A 14,862-nucleotide genomic window follows, 5' to 3' on the forward strand; every position below is an offset into this window, starting at 1 on the left:
GGCGCCGTCCGTCCCCACCACCATCCGCCGCGCTCGCCATCTCTCGCTCCTTCTCTCCACCTGCTCCTGACCACCTAATCACCCGAAAGCCTCCGCCCTCGGGGAGAAGGGGGGGGTGCTGAAAGAGACGGACCGGGCACCCATTGGCTGGCGGCGAGCGCGCCCGCCTGCCATTGGCCGCGGGCGGCGCCAGCGCTGGGAGTGGCCGGCGCTGACGCCAGGCTCGGGTTGGTGGGGTGGGAGCGCGGCGCGGCGGCGCCTTTTGTGTGCTTCGGCGACGGCAGCGAGCTTGCCTTGGCCACTGCGAGCGAGGAAGAGAGCGAGCAGGCGGGCGGCGCTGGGGCTGGGCTGTGGCGCGCGCGCCCTTCTTCTCCCCCTCCCCTCCTTGCGCTATGCATTCGAGCGCTCCTGAGCCTTGCCAGGGGCTGCCGATGCCGCAGCTGCCGCCGCCGCCGCCGCCACTGCTTCTTCCGGCACGTCGAGGGGCTTGCGAGGAATAGAGCCAGGCGGCCGGCTTAGGGGGCAGCCGGGCTCTCGGGAAGGCTCGAGAGAAGCCCGAGGCGGCTGGGGAAAAGAAGAGGAGGAGGGAGGATCAGGCTAAGGAGCCGCCGGTCCGTCCGCCCCTTCGGGGAAGCTGGATCTGCTGGCCGCCTAGCAGCGTTGTCCCTGCTGGGGGGATCGGAGGAGGCGGGCGAGACGAAGCGGCAGGCGGACCCGCCTGGGACGCGGCGGCGCGATGCTGGCGCTGGAGCTGCTGGGCTTGGCTTGGCTGGCCGGGGTGGCGATGGGGCAGAACGAGACGGAGCCCATCATCCTGGAGGGCAAGTGCCTGGTGGTGTGCGACTCCAACCCGGCCTCGGACCCGACGGGCACGGCGCTGGGCATCTCGGTGCGCTCGGGCAGCGCCAAGGTGGCCTTTTCGGCCATCCGCAGCACCAACCACGAGCCGTCGGAGATGAGCAACAGGACCATGATCATTTACTTCGACCAGGTGAGAGACCCCGCAGGAAATCGGAGGGCGTCGGTAGGGTTTTGCTCTTTGCTGATAAGGGAGCGTGAAAGGGGGTGTTCTCGGGGTGACTGCGTGGAGGGCATGAGTGGGTGTGCTAGAGGGAAGGGGCGCTGGCTTTGGAGCAATTGCCCCTCTTTCCATTCCCCCACCCCCACCCAAGAAAATACCCTCTGAGCCGTCCGCAGATCAATCCCGGGTGCATAGACGGTTGTAAGCTACCGTCTTTAGATGTTCCCCGAAGAGATTTCGAATTGCCCGTGGAAACTTTAGTGGAGGGGAGTGAGGAGAGCGCGTGATCGTGGGGTGGGGTAAGAGCTGTTACTGTCTTGGCTGGCTCCATGTTCTAGTAAGAAATCCGCAGGCGAGGAGGGACCGCGTGGCGTCTCCAGATGTGGTTCGCGGTCCAGATTCTAGGGAGAGGGACGGGTGTGTTTCTCATTCTGGAGTGCCTCCTTCCGTGCCTCTTTAAAGGAAAAAAAAACTTAATCTGGGCCGGCGACAGATGGCCACGTTTCCGGGGAATCCATCCAGCCGCTGGCGTTTTCAATCTTTCTCCCTGATTTCTCACTTTGCTCTGCCTTTCCCTTGTAGGTACTAGTGAATATCGGACTGAACTTTGACTCTGAGCGGAGCACTTTCATCGCGCCCCGAAAGGGGATCTACGGCTTTAATTTTCACGTAGTCAAAGTGTACAACAGGCAAACCATCCAGGTCAGAGAATGCTGGTTTTGCTTGAGACACTTGCCCTTTGTGGCATGCAAGATTGTGTGAGCATCTGTTTGTGTATGCCTGTGTCTTACTCCAACTGCTGCATGCATTATAAGGTGCGATAAGTTCCACGGAACTTAGCAGGGATTACTTTGGAACAACATGCAGAGGATCAAGGCCTCCTGATCAAACTTTTAATACTGGGTTTTGTACAGAACTATTTAGCTACCCAGACTAGCGGTAGCTCTGCAGGAGGGGGTCTTTTCCATCCTCACCTAAGGAACCTGGACCTTCTGCTTGCAAAGCAGATGCTATAGCCCTCTCCATCTTCCAAATAACTTTCTTGTGTCTTTAAAATTCAGAATGAAATGAAGTAGGACAAGGAAGGGGCAAATTCCCCCCCCACGCACATAACAATTAAATACAGAGGCACTCCCACAGCAAACAACAGAGAAAATACGATTCTATGTAATCGGGCATACAAAAATCTCATTGAGCATCAATGCCCTTCATAATCAGGGCCCAGCCTTCCAAACAAAATCCGGAATGCCACAATCAAAGTGAGCAAATCAGAATGTTTTCCTATCTCCCCATTCATGGCATTTATGCTACCAACCAAGGATGAAACCCAGAGCACGTTTTCTTGGAAATAAACCCCATAGAATAAAAGCAGGCTTGATTCCACATAATGTGCCTAATGATCAGATTGCTTTAAAGAGTGCAATTCAAAAACAGTTTGGATTTTGTTTTTTTCCCCATTTTCTGCCCCATCTTTCCTCCCAGCAGCTGAAGGCAGTGTACCTGGTTCTTCCACCACCACCTCACTGTTAATATTATCACAGCAACCCCGCAAGGTTGGTTTGCTGGCCCAAGGTCACCCAGGATGCTTCATGGCTAAGAAGGGATCTGAATCTGCATCATACAAACTTGTACAGGATGATCAAACCTACCACCCCACACCAATAGCTTTCTTTTGATCTAATATTATGCTTTTCCCCCCCCCTTGCATTCCACTCCCTTTGTGGTCTGTGACTGTCTGAAGGATTAGGCTTAAAAATATGGAAAATCTGTACATCTGAATTTAGACTAAACATGTAAAATTATTAACCCTGCAAAACATCTAAGTCACATTCAGTCAAGGGGGCCAAATTCTAATAATAAAAAGGAGGTTGGGGATGAAAGCAAGTTCAGTAAACAAAACTACTTTTGAAGACCAACTTATTTAAATTTCTAGATAGAGATATAAAGAATGGTTTTCTACCTTGCTCAGTTTAATACCCTCCTTAAAGTGTCATGTTGTGTGACTTGGGTGTTTTTTTTTATTCCATTTGTGCTTCAGAAATCCACATTCCTGCTTCTTCCCCCAATACTAACTGCTGCCCACATGCTACATAAAGTTTTATATGTCATAATCCTTACTTTACAACCTGTCAGTCTCACTGTAGTAATTTAGGATGGGGACTCGCTCACAGGGCTGAAATTGAAACCGTCTTTCTCCAATGGCTTGGGAGTCGCCTCTATCTTATTTATCCTAGAAGTACCTTATCAGGTGGGGGTGGGGGTGGGATTGGCCTTTCTGCTGATGGGCTGGGCATTTTAGACCTTTCAGAAGTCTCAGCAGATCCATTTGGGGGTTTATTAGCTGAATGGAGGTTGACAGAACAAGGAATCTTCCCTCCCATGGGCCAACATGACTGAGTTATCTGGTTGCATGTTTCCCCAATATTACACTGCTCCCACTTTCATAACATCATGGGGATTGGTCTGAACGAGTCATCTGAACAAGGGCATTGCCTGTCCACAGGCTCTTATTGGTGTGGAGTAAAATGGGATATGGTATCCAACAGCCTGAATACTGTGCATTGATCAGATTGGACTCCTAAACTGTTTATCATGAATACATTTCTATTATTATTATTTAGACTGTATTTGTCCATGTTTCTAGCTATAGGTCAAGATCTATGCCTGAATCTATTTTTGAATGACTTGGGTGTTCCTTTGCAGTTTTTCCCTAGCTCTTTCTGAGTTCGGTGGATTTTAGGCCAACACATTAAGCCAAAAATATGTGTGCCGTACAGAAAACATAACCTACTCATCGTATTTTGTGTAGTTACCTGCTTGGGTCCATTAATTCTAGTAGGTTTGTTCTGGTAAGAGTAGGTGAGTCTGTGTATATGTAAAAGTGTGCAAATACTTTTTTTTTTCATTAGATCTACAATTTCTGCTTTAGAAAGCCCTAACTGAGCCTTTGTGGCTAGCTGATTTCTACATCTATAGCTAGGACTGCTCTGTTTAAGGAGGAATGAAGGCAGGCTGGCCCAATTTCCTTTTGTGATGACCTCTCAGTTACTGTTTTTAGCTGGCTAAAGAGGCATAGAGTAGTGGTGGAGAATTATGGCCTGGATAAAAAATTAGGAGAGTTGGGGGCGAGGGGCCCCCCTCCACCATAATTTGAGCAATGCTTTGTTCTGTATAAATTTAGATCCACTCTTAAATCCGCTTCAAAAGCTATCAGTCACTGTCACAATGCCAAGATGGACAGCTGATCGATCTATGCTTTTATGTCCATCTCTAATTACTGGTGGCTGTGTTGTTTGCTGTGGTTGTATCTGAAGGAGCTGGATAAAACCCACTATCTCCCTTGCTTAGGCAGGCAGAAGGCTCCCGCTCTGTAGGATGCAGATTGGCTCTGTCAGGGATTCAGCATCTTTGCTGCTTCACAAATGGATAAGCTGCCCCCCTTGATGAACTTCAGAGATGCTAGCCAGAGCTTGAATGCCTTTATCTCTTTCTTCAGTCTCTGAGGTTTTGGGGAGGGGGGCGCGGAGTGTGTGTCCAGTTTTCCTCAAGGACAAGCAGCCCCTCTTGAGAAGTGTGGGGAGAGAGAGAAGCATCCATCTGAAAGGGTTTCACCCTGGATTTTGAGCCATGCCCCATAAGCGCCCCAATTTTCCTCACAGGCAACTTGCCCTTCGATAATCAGATCTACATTTAATTTTTTTTTAGAAACAATTGTGATTGTGGTGCTGTAATATATTTATTTGTTCACATAGCGCTTTGAGGTCTCTCCAGGGTGGGTAGGCAAGCAGCATTTACATTTAAATATAGTAATATTTCTAAAAAATGTTTGAAGGAGGGGGTTGCGAGGATAATTACAGCAGTGGTGAAAAGCAAAAGCACTCTCTACTGCTGAATCTGGAGGAGCACAATTAATCTGATCTGGCAGCAGAACGGACGGTACCTTTCCTTTTCTACAAAAAAAGAGAGAGAAGGAAATGGAACAATGCTATCTGGAGGTCATTCCTAGAAAGTTTGGGAGAGTGACATCATAACACACAGCTGCCAGCCCTTAGATCTGCATCCTTTTCATTTACCCACCCATTTTCCTTTGTTTCTTTGGCTGATATACATGGCTTATCCTATACGATTTCCTCATGCATTGAAGAAGCAAGGTTTCGTTCCATGCTTGTCATGACAATATAGTCTGGGATGCTATCGGAAACATTCTGGCTAATACCTCCCCCCCCCCCCCCGCAATCTCATGCAATGCTACTCAGAAGGAAGTCCCATTGAGCTCCCGTCCCATTGAATGCCTAAGATTTTGCAGCCTCAGGCTGGAATCTGATGCATACTTTCTTGGGAGTAAGCCCTACTGAACACAGTGGGACACCTCTGAGTAAACCTGCATGGGATTGGGCTGCTGATGTTCACTTGTTGCAACCTTGTGAAAGAAAGAGAAAGAAAGGAATTCTAATAAACAATTAATGGAGGGAGGGGGAATTCATTTCACCAGGTGCTTCCAATTGGAAAAAAAAACCCCTGCCAGCCATTTCTGTGAATTTGCCTGCTGCCTCCTCTTCCTTTCATTCATGGGGACTTTGTCTTTCACTTGCTTTTCAGGTGAGCCTGATGCTGAATGGGTGGCCAGTGATTTCCGCCTTTGCCGGGGACCAGGATGTCACCCGCGAAGCCGCCAGCAACGGGGTCCTGATCCAGATGGAGAAAGGAGACAGAGCTTATTTGAAACTGGAGAGAGGAAACTTAATGGGGGGTTGGAAATATTCAACCTTCTCTGGATTTCTAGTATTCCCTCTTTAAACAACTTGCCGACTGGCTGAGGAAGGGAGGAAGGAGCAAGTCTTTCAGCACTGCTTACCAATCCCTGAATTTGTAGCTGGATAGAAGGAATCTCGGACAGCAAAAAGCTTCTGGATACTATCGACATAACTGCAGAAGTTAAACCCTTAACTTAGGTTTGTGTGCATTGCTCTGAAGATCTCTGTAATGGCGCAGCCGGACAACAGAAGACGCTTGAATTCATCCTCCTTCAATAATTATTTCTCTTTTCTCTCTCCCATTTTGCAAACAAAATTATGTTACATCTCAATTTAACTGATATGATTAGCTACCATTGTACCCCACCCACTGCCCCCCGCAAGCTCCTACATGGTACCTACTTCACACATCCTTTTTACAGCCAATTTGGGTTTGTTTTTAACATTATATATCTCTATTTTTTACTCTTTCCCTGAGTTAAAAAAAAAAAGTATTTTTGAATACAAGGGTGCCATGGTTGAGAGGTGCAATGCAAACCCTGCTGTGATGCTACTAGTAAGGAAATCTGGGGAGGGTAGGACTATCAACACAAACTTATTCTAGCCAAATCCTGATTTTCACTATTTCTATGTAATTCTGAGTGATTGTGGAATTTTCAGGCTGCTCGATGTTTTGATGCTTGTTTTTCGCTCTTGTAAATTTGTGGCCCAACTACATGCCGGAAAGTATATTGAACTTTTACTAATTAATCTGTAAGATAAAAACCAGAAAAGAAGTGTGAATATTGACATAATTTAATTTAGGCTTTAGGTTTTGTTTTTTTAAAAAAGGTTTAAATGGGGTTTTTAATTTAATTTAATTTTCCTTAGAAGAGAAACAAACCAACTTGGTGTAGTTATCACAATCTTAACCAGATGTAGGAGGAGGAGAGAGATACCAACAAAAAAATGAAAGGGGGAGGGGGCAGAAATATGCAATCACAGCCATTTCTTGCCATTTCCACTTGTCTGTTCTAATTCTGAATATGAAACAGAAGAAAACGAAAGCACAGTCTTCAGAAACAAAGAGTGCAAATACTCCCTTTTAGCAGTGTTTGAGTCCTTGTTCTTCCTCATAGTTTCATGTGCCGTTTTTAAAAGTTGGGGCTCATGTGTCAATTTCAGTAACTACTCTCTCAGTTTAACAATACTGCTCTATTGGCACAAGTTCCTCAAGGTAGGAGGAAGAGGAGGAGGAGAGCCCCCACCCTGAACAGTCGCCAAGAAAATGCCCACAAAATTCTCCCCTCTGTTCTCTTTACCATTGTTATGTATTACATTCTCTCAATCAAATTACGTTTTATAAAGCTGTCTTGCTTTCAAAGGAAGAGAGGAAAGAAACCCCCTTACAAGGTATACCTAAAATGCTAATATTATTATTTGCTAGTAATATTTTGTTTACAGTCTTTCAGAAATGCAAATGCTATAATTTTGCAGCACTCTAAAGAGAACTACTACTTTTATTATCAAGGTAAAGTAAAATACTTTTGATTGTAATCAGAACATAATGTGAAATAAAACCAGTGGAATAAACAAATGGATTTATTGGGGTGTAGAGAGCCCTCCTGCCCCCGACTCTTGTTCACAAAAAATAATAACACAGGTCGGACTTGGAGGTTAACTAGACATCTATAAATCAAAACAATAGCTGGATATAAACAGCCAATTTCTCAATTTGGAGCCATAATGTGGAGACTGGCTGCCACAGAGTTAAAATGTAATGCCCCCCCCTCCTTCCCCAAACCTGGGTTCCAAGAAGGAATTTAATTAGCTCCTAGGGGGGCAGTTAATTCTGGCTTAATAAGCAATGCTTTATTTTATGCTCGATGGAGGGTGATGTGTGGATGTGTCCTTGTTAATAGTTCCATACAGCAAACAGAGATGCCAGTCTTTTGAAAACCCTGTGGGAAAATGGGATGGGAACAAAAGAGGAAGGTGAGTTTTGTTCATTGGGCACACAGGTTGAAAGCTATCTGGGAATCCTTTGATGCAGTTGAGAAGTGGAACTGCAGCCTGAAAGGGGAGCTGGCCAATTTCCACCAGGGCAGGGAGACGGAGAGGAGAAGGGTTCACATGCTATATGGAGGTGGTTGGGCTCCAGCAACGCAAGAAGTCCCAGGTTCAAATTATGCCTCTGCCTGCTACAAAACCACTCAGGTGCTCTTAGGCAAATTCCTTTGCTTCAGGTTCCCACTTGCACTATAAATTGTAAGCAATACTAACCTGCTCGGGGGGGGGGGGTAGCGAAACAGCAACATAATGTGGCACCGTAAACACTTAATTTTATTACAACAGAAGCATCTTTTCAGGATGACTGAGGGCATGTATGTGAAATGCTTTTAAGACTTCATGAGTCCTAGGTTTGATGGTGAAAAGTCCACTGAGCATTCCCTGTTTCAGACAGACAAACAGGGTGACGTAGGAAGGGGTCACTGATTCGGGGTGGTTGCAGAGCAAATGCCCCCAAATACATCCTGAACCCCTATTTTCCAAATCTCCCTGCCCCGAGCATCTGCTTGTATATGCTTCTCTGCCAGGAGAGAAATGCAGGTGTGTTTGACTACTAGGAAAATTGGAACTGGGTGCATGGAGGGATTAGGAGGGCCAGTTTAAGAAAATATAATCTCTGTGTCAGTGTCTTGCTCATACAACTTCCCACTGGCTTTGTGCATTTTTATTTTTATTTTAATATCTGATCATGCTAATCATGTGATAATATTCAATACTGTATACATTATTCTTTTGGGATGTGTGTGTGTTCAAGCTCTCCCTCCAGACCATGGGGTGGTGGTGAATCCCTGACCCTCCAGATGTTTTTGGACTCCAACTCCCAGCAAGCACAGCCTGCGGACAGTGGTGATGGGAGTCCTAACAACATCTGATGGGCAGCAGGTTTCCCACTCTTGTCCTCAGAAGGACCTTGCAAGGTGGACCAGTAGGAGAAGAGGAAGTTCTTTTGTCTTAAGATCAAGCGGCAAGTCTTTGATTTAAATCTGAGGGCTATTAAGTAATGACCGGCTCCAGTCCAGGACAGAGGCAGTGTGTGTGTGTCTGGAGGAGGGCACTGCAGTGGCAGCTGGCTGTGATGCTGTCTTGAAAGGGAAGGAGAGACCCAGCCGCTCGGCTAGGAACGGATCCCGGCTTCTTTGGCATGGGGAGTCTCTGGCTAAAAGCCACCCTAAACCCTCCTCCAGTGATTAAGATCGCAGGGGAAAGGCGAATGGTGGCGGGAGAAGAGGAGGGTGAAACCTGGCTGCGTGGTCTTTGTCTTGGTGGGAAATCGCGGAGGTCGGAGGAGATTATTTTATTTTATTTTTAACCCCGAGATTTTCACGAGACCATTTTCGGGAACCGTTTCCTTTTCAATACTCCTCTTGCAGGGCTGTTGTCTCCCTACTTTAAACCTCTGAGTAGACTCACTGAAATTAATGCGCTTGAATTAATAACGCTCATCTATTCAATAGAAGGCCTAACAGTGAAGAGAACCCTTATTTGATCATTGGGGATAGGTTTAAAACGAATTCTTTCATTTGGCGTGTGTCTGCAGAGAAATTTTAAAAATCACTTTTTTAAAAAAGGAAGGGAAATATATATTTGATAATGATATACTTGAAAGTGCCAGGCAGGTACTATTTTAGAAGAGGCCTCCATGCCCACCGTTCTAGCCCCAGGGTTTTGTTTTGTTTTTGCGGGGAAAGAGTCTGCAGAAAGATAGATTTTTTTTAAAAAAAATGCTCACAAGGTTAACCGAACCAAATTGATCAGCTAACATTGCGATCCTATGCTTTCTTGGGAGAACGTGCCATTGAAGTGAGCGAAACTAACTTCTTACCTAGGATGGTCACTGGGCGATCCTATGGTTATTTAACCGGGAACCCAGCCTCGCTGTGCTCAGTGGGAACGTTTCAGCTCTGTTGGATAGTTCCCCGCGGGAGCCGGACGCGCTGTCCCCTCAATCCGCTTCCTTCGCTTTCCCCTTTCATTGAAGCTGTCCCCCGCGCGCAGACACACCACAGTCATCAGTGGGTTGGACTAGATGACCCTCGGGATCCCTTCCAACTCTACAATTCTATGATCTCATCCTTTCCGACTAAGGACCAAGTCGGTTTCCTGCCCGCACCGCTGGCGGGAATTTACGCGCGGTTATTTATAGGACCTCGCCAGCAACGCGGGGAAACTCGGAATGTCGGGTCGCCTAGCGGGGCTGCCGGCTGCTCCACGGGCCCCTGCGACGTCCCTGCTGCTGGCGGGGAGGCAGCGGCAGTCCCAGCCAGGAGGGGCTCGTGACATTATTGCTGGGAACTCTGCTGCAAAGCAAGTGAGCGAGGATCGGACGGAGAGACGTCTCCTCTACGCCACTCCGAAGGCGAGAGCGTGAAGCTGACCAACCTAGTCGGGCTCTGAGCCCTAGGGGGCTCAGAAGCAAACAAAAAGTAAAAGGCTAAAAAAGAAAACCAAAAAACCCCGCACATAACCCAGAGGATTGGTGGGTTGGGGAGAGAGATACGAAATTGACTAGTCGGCAGAGAAATTGATGCGCGCGCTCTGCTTAGAAGCACAGCATCCTTCGCGGTTTGGCTATCCATAGAATATCCCCCGCCTCCCGCGTGGTGTGCGCAGTATTTCGAACGTAAGAGGCTCTCAAAATTTCAGGCCCTGGCTGTCCATTTCCTAGGCACGTGCGCCTACTCAGAGTAAGACCCGCTGCGTTTGCTCGGGAGTTCATACGTGCACCCAACGGCCACCTTTCTGACAAGAAGTGCGCACGGGCTTAGCAGCATGTTAGCCTTCAGAGAGATGGAGAGAGGTCTTAAAAGATGTTTAGATGGGAACAACTCCCGCTGATGTAAAATCGAACTGGCTTCCAACTGTAGGCGCGCGGGAAGGTTCTGTTGCTTGGGAATTTGCAGGTATGAAGGTGAGTCGAATGGTCAGGCGGGTGGAATCTTTGGGTGTCTCTACATCCCCCCATTTTACCTTACCCTGCGGAGCAGGGACCGGCAGGAACGTAGGGCCGTCGCTTACGTCACAGCAGTGATGATAACGTCACCTCCCCAGGGCGCTATTGGCCCAATCCTCTGCTTGCCAAATAAAGAAGCTTTTCTCAGAGACAAGCACACCACGTAAGATAAGCAGAGGAAAAGGTAAGTAGCATTGTCATGGATAGCCAAGGCTACCACTTTGTTTTGAATAATAAAAATAAATAGTAATTATTGTTATCAACATTTATTACAATTTGTTAACTGCCCTTCACCCTAAGGTCCCAGGGACAGTTACAACAATTGAAACAGTATTGGGAGGGGAAAGTAGAAAACAACTTAATATTGCAGAAATAAGGTGGACCTGAAAAATATGAGTCTTCGGTGTCAGGTGAGTTTTCAGCATTTGCCAAATGCAGTACAATGAAGGTGCTAGATGCACCTTTCTGGGGAGGGAGTTTCACAGCTTCGAACTTCAAAGTCCATTTATTATGACCAATGGGAATTTCACAAAGCAAGGCACAAGCTTCTGAGTCCACCAGAGTTCTTCATAATCAAACTGGATGTTAAGCAAAGACAGAAGCATGAGGGTTGGAGAAAAAAAATGTTTTGGTACTGATGTCTGAACTGATTGCATGGTCTTAGAAGGGGTGTGGCTATGGGGATAGTCATGGAGAGTGCCTGGACTTCAGAAATAACCTCAGTACTACTTAGGATATGGAATTTAGCAGTCTGCTTCATATGGACTCCACCACTGGTCCATCCAGCTCAAAATTGCCTTTACAGACTGGCAGTGGCTCTCCAGAGTTTCAGGAGGAGGTCTAGGAAGCTGTGGTGCTCCAGATATTGCTGGACCTCAACTCTCAGCAGCCCCAGCCATCATGACCAGTGGTCAGGCATGATGGGAGCTTGAGTCCAGCAACACCAGGAGGGCCAGCTGCAACATTGCATGGGACCACGAGGGTCATTGAGTCCAACCCCCATGCAATGCAGGAATCTTTCGTGCAACGTGGGGCTTGAACCCACAGCCCTGAGATTAAGAGTCTCATGCTCTACTGACTGAGCTACTATAACTCCCCACCTCTGCCCTACTGGAAATGTCAGGAACTGGACTTCCTGTGTGCAGAGTATGCCCTTTCCCAGTGAGCACAGCCCTTTGTTAGAGTTACAGAGGAATCCCATACACATTTGCTCAAGTAAATGCCACTGAGTTCAAAAGGGCTTACTCACAGGTAAACAGAGGTGCAGTGGGAGGCAACAGGACTTGGAATTTACCAAGAAATTTGCATGAGAAAGTGAAACAAAGTGCTCAGCAGGCGTGGGAGAGGCACCTCTCCTTTGTAAGAGGTTTTAAAGCAGAACCCAGATGGTTACCAATCAGGCATGTTGTGCTTGCTTGTGTTATGTTATTTATTACATTTCTATCCCCCCCCCACTTTCCTCCAAGAAACTCAAGGTGGTATGCATATCTCTCCCTCTCCCCCATTTTATCCCCACAACAACCATGTGAGTTTGGTCAGGCTGAGAGACAGTGACTGGCCCAAGGTCACCTGGCGAGCGTCATGGTTGAGTGTGGGATTCCAACCCTAGTCCTCCAGCCCTTCGTCCATCACTCTAACCACTACACCACAATGACTTTCTCTTCTTACTTGTAAAGCACCCTGATAATCTTTGTTATTGGGCAGTATATAAACATTGCAAATAAAAATACAAGGGAAGGGGAAAACTGTAGGAGTAGCAGATTCCCTGCACCTCCTAGAGACTGGAGTAGATGATGGTTTTCAGAGCTTGAGTAACTGAAATCCCCCCCCCCCCGGTTCAATGAATGACCAGCCTATTTTGATGCTTTTGGGGGGATATATGCTTAGACTGGGGACGCAGGTGGCGCTGTGGGTTAAAGCCTCAGCGCCTAGGGCTTGCCGATCGAAAGGTCGGCGGTTCGAATCCCTGCGGCGGGGTGCGCTCCCGCTGCTCGGTCCCAGCGCCTGCCAACCTAGCAGTTCGAAAGCACCTCCGGGTGCAAGTAGATAAATAGGGACCGCTTACCAGCGGGAAGGTAAACGGCGTTTCCGTGTGCGGCTCTGGCTCTGGCCAGAGCAGCAATGTCACGCTGGCCACGTGACCCGGAAGTGTCTCCGGACAGCGCTGGCCCCTGGCCTCTTAAGTGAGATGGGCGCACAACCCCAGAGTCTGTCAAGAGTGGCCCGTACGGGCAGGGGTACCTTTACCTTTTACCTTTACCTATGCTTAGACTACATACTCAGGGCTGACATGCACTGTTTCCCTGTCCTGGGTGACATCCCCCCCCTTCTGTATTGTGTTATATGCTATTTATTGGTCAATTTAGGACAACAGGTCTTGGAGCTGGGGGTGGGGTTTTTTTGGGGGGGTTGTCTGCCTTTTAAGGCCTTTCATAGGCTGTATCTGGACAGTTGCTAATTTGCGGGTATAATTCAATTGTATGCTGGCAAATTTAGGTTGTGCCATTTTGGTGGTGGTGGTACTAATAAGTCTGATTTGGGAGTGCACTGAATAACAGCAGCATCAAGATGTTGTCATATAGCCTCAGTGCGAGCAAATGAGAATGAATGGTCAATAAACAGCCCTGTCATATGACCTCCGTGCAAATTTTGTGCAAACAACTCAGGAAGAATGTTCAAGCAGCAGGTCACCTGGAGGAGCCCTGAGCTGCAGCTGATTCTTCTGCTCCATATTCTGAAAACCTCTAATAGTTTGGAAAGCCCTGCCATCCAGCCCCCGGAACCCTGCTACACTGAGGCTGTGCTGCCTAGGAGATGAGTCTAGCTTCTGCATATGCTGCCTCCCTTTTGTAAATGCACTCCAGCTATCAATAGTGCATGTTTGCATTCTCATTTTATTTAGCACTCAACCTTGGCTTGGTTCTTTCTCCGGTGCATCTCAAATCATGTGCACCCGTATAATCCCTGCCCTCTGCATGCATCAGAAGCAAGCTACTTCCTTTAAAGCCTTGGCTCATGCCACAATAAATGTGTCCGTCTCTGAAGTCTTACATCCTTCTTTTAAAATAATCCCTGTGTTATTGTTATTAAATACACACACACACCCCTACAACGCCATGAAATCTGCTGTGCTTGTTCCATTGGTGGGTTATATGAGCCTTCCAGATCCCCCCTCACAGCTAGAGTCTGCTGGCATCTATCCAGAAATTCATTAGGCAAGCCCAGGATCATTATGGTTTTATTAGACCAGGTTAAGCAATCCACAAACTCAGCAAGAATCGTATAGGCAAGGGGAGGGACTGGAGCTATAAAGGAGCGTGAATGAGAAGAGGATAAGGTAAAGATTCCCCAGCTGTTGCTGCGGGATTGGAACAAAAGAAACACTATTTATTTATTTAGCGACTCCATCTCTGTGTTTGGCATTTTGCAGCACGAGCAAGAGGGGAAATGGAGGCAGTTCTCTGCCCTGCAGAGCTTACAGACTGAGATCTAACCATTGAGAAATAACAGAGGAGAGGGACTGATGCAATAGTTGAGCTCAGGACAATGTTTTTTACTGAAGCTTCACAAATTATCATACCTACCTATAGAGTGGTGAGCTGATGTCATAGACTGGTTGGATGCAAAGGAATGGTGGGAGGCACCAGCTGGGGAACAACCAAGGGAAGTTGACTCAGAGCCTGTGGATTGGTGGTGGGACAATGATTAGTGGTCACAGGGAGAAGACTGGGAGGAGGTGTTGGAAGCTGAAGAGGTAAGAGAGCTTAGTGAGCAGAGGCAGAAGCTGAAGCAGGAGAGGAGGAAGGCCAAGCGGCAGATATGAGTTCAGCTGGTGAAGAGCCACAGGGGTCTGCTGCTGCAACAAGCGCCTCTCCCCTCTGATATTTCAGAACCAGGAGAACATGAAGAGGGTGGAGGAGAAGTTAGCTTTCCATAGGTGCAGTCTCAGATTGCTCAGTCCCTGGAGAGGAGGGGACTTAGGCAGCTGTAGGGACCTTCAGTCTCAGCAACTCCTTCATGGGGGCAAGACCTCCCGGAGAATAGTTGCTTTGCTCTTTAAGCCTGATGCTCCTGTGCAGATCCTGCAT

The 14,862-nt window shown here is 47.6% G+C and overlaps 1 protein-coding gene across 1 annotated transcript; it reads left to right on the top strand.

Moving 5' to 3' along the window:
* Positions 1-257: 257 nt before the first annotated feature.
* CBLN1 (cerebellin 1 precursor) lies at positions 258-7,369 on the top strand. Its single transcript, XM_079988179.1, has 3 exons — positions 258-991; positions 1,604-1,723; positions 5,621-7,369. Exons 1-3 carry the CDS (start codon positions 737-739, stop codon positions 5,816-5,818), a joined length of 573 nt encoding a protein of 190 aa, XP_079844305.1. The 5' UTR covers positions 258-736; the 3' UTR covers positions 5,819-7,369.
* Positions 7,370-14,862: the final 7,493 nt, after the last annotated feature.

The sequence above is a fragment of the Podarcis cretensis genome (genome assembly GCF_951804945.1).
Source record: "Podarcis cretensis genome assembly, chromosome: 8".
NCBI lineage: Eukaryota > Metazoa > Chordata > Lepidosauria > Squamata > Lacertidae > Podarcis > Podarcis cretensis.